This window comes from Cucurbita pepo, chromosome 10, assembly GCF_057944985.1.
Source record: "Cucurbita pepo subsp. pepo isolate OVF chromosome 10, ASM5794498v1, whole genome shotgun sequence".
In the NCBI taxonomy this organism is placed as follows: domain Eukaryota; kingdom Viridiplantae; phylum Streptophyta; class Magnoliopsida; order Cucurbitales; family Cucurbitaceae; genus Cucurbita; species Cucurbita pepo.
In genome coordinates, this window is record NC_141807.1 from 563,925 (window position 1) to 570,819 (window position 6,895).

General features: G+C 38.1%; 2 protein-coding genes across 2 annotated transcripts; one reads left to right on the forward strand and one right to left on the reverse strand.

Annotated features, from left to right (window-relative positions):
* Positions 1-102: 102 nt before the first annotated feature.
* On the forward strand, positions 103-4,026 carry LOC111804238 (glycolate oxidase 1). Its single transcript, XM_023688969.2, has 12 exons — positions 103-261; positions 1,259-1,417; positions 1,559-1,683; positions 1,906-1,952; positions 2,073-2,150; positions 2,278-2,402; positions 2,498-2,564; positions 2,647-2,709; positions 2,794-2,863; positions 2,963-3,063; positions 3,466-3,570; positions 3,651-4,026. Exons 2-12 carry the CDS (start codon positions 1,281-1,283, stop codon positions 3,834-3,836), a joined length of 1,104 nt encoding a protein of 367 aa, XP_023544737.1. The 5' UTR covers positions 103-261; positions 1,259-1,280; the 3' UTR covers positions 3,837-4,026.
* A 634-nt stretch (positions 4,027-4,660) lies between these two features.
* Positions 4,661-5,744, reverse strand: JAZ7 (jasmonate-zim-domain protein 7). The gene is made up of 2 exons (XM_023689097.2): positions 5,505-5,744; positions 4,661-4,974 (listed from the first exon to the last, which is right to left on the reverse strand). The coding sequence occupies exons 1-2, from the start codon at positions 5,700-5,702 to the stop codon at positions 4,759-4,761; spliced, it is 414 nt and encodes a 137-aa protein (XP_023544865.2). The 5' UTR covers positions 5,703-5,744; the 3' UTR covers positions 4,661-4,758.
* Positions 5,745-6,895: the final 1,151 nt, after the last annotated feature.

Genomic DNA, 6,895 nt, shown 5'->3' on the forward strand with positions numbered 1-6,895 from the left:
GAGAAATTTGAGTGAAACAGATTTGGTCTGTAACGCTCACCTTCAAAATCCAATCCAAATAATGTGGCGTTGATCCCACCTCTTTTGTCTTAACCTTCAATACGATCACGGCATTCCTCTATCGCTCTTATATTATATTTCTTCTCTCTTTTTTGCACTATCCATTTCTAGACCTCAATCTCTCCCTCCTTCGCTCCTCTTTGTTATCTTTAACCCCTCTTCATCACTTCGCTTCATCCATTTTCACTGCCGCAGAAAAGGGTACGCTCTCTCTTTCATTTGTTCTTCTGCAATTTCTTGTTTGGCCATCTTCTTTCATCTGGGATTTTTTGGTACTCATTCATCTGTATCTTCCGTGTTTTGTGTTTCGTGTAGTTCTTATTGTTTCTACTCTGTTTCTTCATATGGGTTTGGGTTATTTTAGACTGATTTTCACGTTTGTTCTTTGAATTTGCTTTTGGTGATGATGGGTGGGATTGTTTTCTGTTTCATTCTTTATTTATCGATGGAACTTGAATGAACTGAATCTGATATTCGCTTGTTCAAGTATCATATCCTGATGCTGATGATACTCGTTTGCAATAGTTTTTAAGGTGTAAAAGTATCGTAATCGCATGTTCTGCTGATATCGATGAATATTCGAGTAATAGACTGGTAACTGGTTTACTTGTTAATCAATGATTATTTGATATGGTATCTGTGAAATCCAACTTCGGTTGGGGAAGAGAACGAAACATTCTTTATAAGGGTGTGGAAACCTCTTCCTAGCGGGAAAGCCCAAAAGGGAAAGCGCATAGAGGATAATATCTACTAGCGGTGGGCTTTAGCTGTTACAAGTGGTATCAGAGCCACATGAGACGGTGTGCAACAAGGATTGAGGAGTGGACATGAGGCGGTGTGCAGCAAGGACGCTGGGGCCCGAAGGGGGTGGATTTGGTGGGGGGCCCACATCGATTCGAGAAAGGAACGAGTCCTAGCAAGGACGTTGGGCCCCGAATGGGGGTGGATTGTGAGATCCCACATCGGTTGGCTTGAGCTGTTACCGTATCAGTCATCTCAAACATCAATCATACATTCCTTTTCTTGTGGATTCTGTACTACTATGTTTTAAATGTTACTTTCTCGTTCTTGATGAGAATCATTGCTTCACCCCTTTTCACTGTCGTAATTGTTTGAGTTTGGAGAATTCTGATGTCAAACATTTGAGATCGTTTCAATTGCTGGGCTTTGAATTCATTTCTGTCTTTCTTATATACAGTTGTGAGTACTCTGTTTCAAAGATGGAGATTACCAATGTCACCGAGTATGAGGCTATTGCAAAGGAGAAGTTGCCAAAGATGGTATATGATTACTACGCATCTGGTGCTGAAGATCAGTGGACCCTGAAGGAGAACCGCAATGCCTTTTCCAGGATTTTGTACGTTCCTTTTCATACTCACCAGATTCTTTTCAATATCTGTTCTTGAAGCAAGGACTTAATCAATACTGTTCTTACAACATCTCTAAAAAATGTTTCAAAAACTACTTATCTAACAGTTGCTTAGTTTCATCGACACAGATTCCGTCCCCGTATTCTTATCGATGTAAGTAAGATAGACATGTCTACAACTGTGCTGGGATTCAAAATTTCAATGCCTATTATGATTGCTCCAACTGCCATGCAAAAGATGGCTCACCCTGAAGGTAAAAACTACTTTTATGGCTTATGAATCTTTTTGGTCACCCACAGACTTCTTTAGTTGCATTTCGAGATTAGTCGTTCCGTTAGATTTGAACGAGAAAATTCAAGATCAAGATGAAATGTATCCATCAGAGAAACAAATCGTGCTTATTTGTGCTGACTTGCGTTTCCGTTCGTTCGAGAACGAGACTATTTTGATCTGAATGATTGCTGTTTCAATGCAGGGGAGTATGCAACCGCCCGAGCAGCATCTGCAGCAGGCACAATTATGGTTTAAATTTCTTTTTCTGAACCTAAAGTTTCATTTTTCTCATAGTATATGATCTTGACTTAGGATTAGTTAAGGACTTTATTTCTATGCTTGATTCAAGTGGTTCTTGAATTGTTTCAGACCCTTTCCTCATGGGCTACTTCCAGTGTGGAAGAAGTTGCCTCCACTGGACCTGGCATTCGTTTCTTCCAGCTATATGTAAGTAAATAGTTTTCAAGAACAATAAGGAACAGCCTTTTATTTTACCAGCCAACTATTTACTGTTTCGTTCGTCTCGAATGTTTGGTCATAATCCACATCCAAATTCGTGTTATTGCGTATTCAGGTGTACAAGGATAGAAACGTGGTGGCGCAACTTGTGAGAAGAGCTGAAAAAGCTGGATTCAAAGCCATTGCCCTGACTGTGGACACTCCAAGGCTTGGTCGCAGGGAAGCTGATATCAAGAACAGGTGCGTTTGGATTCGTTGAGCCAGCTGGTATTGGTTCGGGTATATCGTAAACCTTGTCATCAAATGTTCTCACACATTGATGCCTTTTGGTGCAGATTTACTTTGCCACCGTTTTTGACATTGAAGAACTTTGAGGGATTGGATCTTGGCAAAATGGACCAGGTAAGAGTGAAATGCCACTCCGTGCTGAGTTCTACGTCCATCAACGACATCCTCATAAGTTGCGGGGTGTGTTTTTTTACAGGCAGATGACTCTGGACTTGCCTCATATGTTGCGGGGCAGATCGACCGTACTCTCAGCTGGCAGGTAACTAAAAAAAACGCCATTCGAAGTTAAAAAAGACAATGTTATTATTATTAGAGGATAGCTTATTTATACATTTACTTACAGGATGTGAAGTGGCTGCAGACCATCACCAAGTTGCCAATTCTAGTGAAGGGTGTACTTACTGCTGAGGACAGTAAGTAAAAACAGCAAAAACAAGACATAATCGTTTGATTCCATTCAAATCAATGTCTTTTCTATTAGTGTAATCTGATGTTTGGCCTCCAATTCGCAGCAAGGATCGCCGTTCAAAGTGGAGCTGCTGGAATTATTGTTTCAAATCATGGAGCTCGCCAACTCGACTATGTCCCTGCAACCATCATGGCTTTAGAAGAGGTACTTGATATGTAACCGTCCAAACCCACCGCTAGTAGATATTGTCCGCCTTGATCTTGTACGTATTGCTGTTAGCCTCATGGTTTTAAAATGCCTCTACTATGGAGAGGGTCTAGCCCTACTCCAACTAGTGTCTTGCACCGTCCGGTGATTGGCTCTGATACCATTTATAACCACCCAAGTCCACCGCTAGCAGATATTGTCCGCTTAGCTCGTTACATATTGCCGATTTCACGATTTTAAAACGCGTCTGTTAGGGAGTAGTTTCCCCACCCTTAGGAATGCTTCGTTCCCCTCCCAATTGGTATGAGATCTCACGGGATACAATTACACAGTACTAAAACAAAACATGTGGGGTTGTCTTTTGAGCTATGATCACTGTCCAATACTCGACGATTTCAGGTTGTCAAAGCTGCTAGAGGCGAAGTTCCTGTTTTCCTGGACGGCGGTGTTCGACGTGGAACAGACGTTTTCAAAGCATTAGCACTCGGAGCATCTGGCATATTTGTAAGTAAAAAAACCGCACGCACACACATACACATCAGATGATTCATTTAACATAACAATATCATGTTCATCAATGTTAGATTGGGAGGCCAGTGGTGTTCTCTTTAGCAGCAGAGGGCGAGGCTGGTGTGAGGAAAGTTCTTCAGATGCTGCGCGACGAGTTCGAGCTGACAATGGCGTTGAGCGGGTGCCGCTCACTTCAGGAGATCACACGAAACCACATTGTGGCCGACTGGGACACTCCTCGTGTCGTACCGAGGCTATGAGAGATGATCGTGTTGTGTATGGAAGCAAGGAGCAGCAATTGGCAGTGTTGAATTCTTGGGGTTCTGATATTATAGCGCATATGAACGATGCTCTGTTATGATATAAGCATATGTGATGTCTTCTTGAATGGGATATTACATTCATCCTATATTGTTTCTGTTGCCAATAATGGAGAAAAGGTATTTTGAATTCTTTGCCTTTGCTTAATTTTCTTATCAATTTGCCTTCACATACACAAATATTTTATGTATTTTTTTTAATATCATATTCAAATGTGGGATATTATTTAAATTTTAAATTTAAGCGAACAATTTATTTTGTAAAATATTCATTTTATCTATTAAACCCAAAATTTAAAAATTTAAAAATATATTAAATACTTTTAAAATTTAAAATTTAGAAACTAAAGTTAGACGCTTATGTGGACTTGGTGGAAAATGAGAGAAATTTGATTAAAAAAACGTTTTAAAAATTATTAATAATGCAACTACGTCCCTTTTTTCCTACGCCTTCCCTCTGTGGGCCCCACCCACCACTTTAAATATCCCTCCTTATTTTACTCATTTTTTACGCTTCCATTTATTTTATTTTATTTTCCACGCACTTTTAAAATACCACATTTAAAAAATTCATAATCAACTATTATTTAGTGGAGGAGACGAGTAGGTGGTCCAAGGATTATTTTATTATTTAAAATTTTTATTAATCATTATAATATCGAGATTACTCTCATTTAAATATAGTCTCAATTCTTTCGAATATTTTTATCTACGTGCGTCAAATAATAATAATAATAATAATAATAATTCGTAAGGAAAAAAGATAAAACAGCAAAAGCAAAATCATAGTAATTTACAAAAGGCCATACATATAATTGAAAGGAAAAGGGAGGAATGAATTAAGAAGCAGAAATGGTAATTTTTAGTTGTCTCCGTTATTGTAATAATTCTGTGGTGGAGAAGTGGGTTGGGCTCTATGCTTCCTCTTCTGCAGAAATCTTTGCAGCGATCTCTTCATCGAGAGCCCCGGGGTGGTCGGAGTTACAGCCGCCGGAGACTGCTGTAGTATCGGCCACGGAGTTTCGTTCGGACCCTTTTCCTCCATTTCTCTAGTCGCCAACTTTAAAATCGCTATTGCCTGCAATATTCATCCCTAATAAAATTATAAATTTGTTGAGGGTTGTCGGGGGAATACATATTCATTCGAGACCTTTTGAGAAAATCAAGAATAAATCCATGAAAACTTATGCTAAAATTGTGTGATTAGTGGACTCAGAGTCATGCCCTTAACTTAGTCATATCAATTGTATTGTGAGTTTTGAAGGTGTGATAAAAAAACGACTCAAATGTCGAATAAATAGTGTATTTTATATTTTGTTCCGAGAAAAATTAGTCGAACCTCAATTAAAATGAGTCTGTTCGAGGGGCTTGGTGTCGGCTTCACGACAGAAACCAACCCATGCGTAGTGTCGCATGAAGAATTCACATTGAACGACGATTTTAGTGGAAGAAAAAGGTTGCACACAGTCACAGCTCACAGACATCCAAACCAATCCAATCAGTGGACGCCACGTGGTTCTTCAGAAGAAAGGCAACCCCGGGTGTAGGAAAGTTCCGTACTACACAACAGCAAAAAAGAAAAAAAAGATGTTGGTTTCGTTTTATTACCTGAAGCTCTGTAGCGTCACAGACGCAGATCCGGCCGTTGTAGAAGATGGTGAGTTGTTGGCTTTGAGGGCTGGCGTTAGCGGCGGCGACGGCGGCGGAGGATTGATCGGAGACTGCGGCGATAGCGGAGGAGGTGGGAGAAAGACGAAGTTCCAGGTTGCAGTTTCGCCTCATTCTGAGAGAGGAGTTAGTTTTCATGACAACAGGCCTCTGAAGTAGTAATAATAATAATAATAATAAAAATAAATAATAATAATAGAAATGGGATTGGGTGGTCGGCTTCTCCCTCTTTATATAATTTGAAGAAATGTACGGTTTTTTAAAATGGGTTTGGCCCAAAAAAGAAAAAAGAAAAAAAAAAAAAAAAAAAAAAAAAGAGCTGCAGTGCTTGACGGGAGCGGTGGAATACGGTGTCGTTTTAGGAAGATAAATAAAGCACGTTATAAATGACTCCTCATACCACAACTTGGATGAATCATGTTTCCCTCAAAGTCGCTATATTGTATTCGGTAGCGTCCCAATGCTACTTATGGTGTTTTGACGCTGAGGGTAGTCTCTAGCTTTTTGATCTTTTTCACGGCTCGTCATAATTACATATTATTTTTCAGTAAAAAAAAAAAAATCACATTCAGAGATGAGATTTCGTATATTGATTTATGCATAATCATCCGAGTATTGGAATATTTTTAATAGACTCAGGAAGGGATTTTGAGGCATGAAAGCGTGAATAACACAACGGGAACAAAGACCTCGCACGACCAAATTTCTTTTTTATTTCTCTTTAACTTCATAGTTCCTTTTATGGGTTTTTATTTAGGTCGAGATTTTATTTTAATGATGTCGTGTGGCTAGGGTTTGTACTTATGGGATTGATGTAGTCGTTGAACTCATTCAAATTATATTGCGGGTATTCTTTTGACTAATGGTTTAATAGGTAAAGTGAATTTCTTTATATTCTCACTCGACCTATTTTATTAACTCGATAAAGTTTAAATTAATATTTGAAGTCATCTTTTGAATTAGAAAACTAATCATGTGATGACATTCGTTACGTTACCTCACATTATGGAATTTTTACTACTATAACCTTAAAATTTAAAGAATATAAATTAAATTTTCTCGTAAAAAAATAATCCCAGCAAAGAATTATGGAAAAATCATTAATACTTTATTTCAAAAATATTTTAAAAATATCTTTAAATATATATTTTTTTAATAAAAAATTATTAATACCCTTCAACTTTTTTTTAAACAAACGTTGAAGCCTTTGACTTTACCACAATTTGTTTAATTGCTTGTTTATCGATAATATTGACTTTCTTAACAGAAAAATGAGCCTAAAATCAGAGGAAAACACCTTTCAAATTTACTTTAAATTTTTTAAAGGTAAA

Bases quoted from the DNA above. Each gene is read 5' to 3' on its own strand.
- LOC111804238 (XM_023688969.2), top strand. From the start codon at position 1,281: ATGGAGATTACCAATGTCACCGAGTATGAGGCTATTGCAAAGGAGAAG. The intron at 2,864-2,962 runs GTAAGTAAAAAC...TCCAATTCGCAG, and splicing joins TGTACTTACTGCTGAGGACA to CAAGGATCGCCGTTCAAAGT. The intron at 3,064-3,465 runs GTACTTGATATG...CGACGATTTCAG, and splicing joins CCATCATGGCTTTAGAAGAG to GTTGTCAAAGCTGCTAGAGG.
- JAZ7 (XM_023689097.2), bottom strand. From the start codon at position 5,702: ATGAAAACTAACTCCTCTCTCAGAATGAGGCGAAACTGCAACCTGGAA. The intron at 4,975-5,504 runs GTAATAAAACGA...TGAATATTGCAG, and splicing joins GTGACGCTACAGAGCTTCAG to GCAATAGCGATTTTAAAGTT.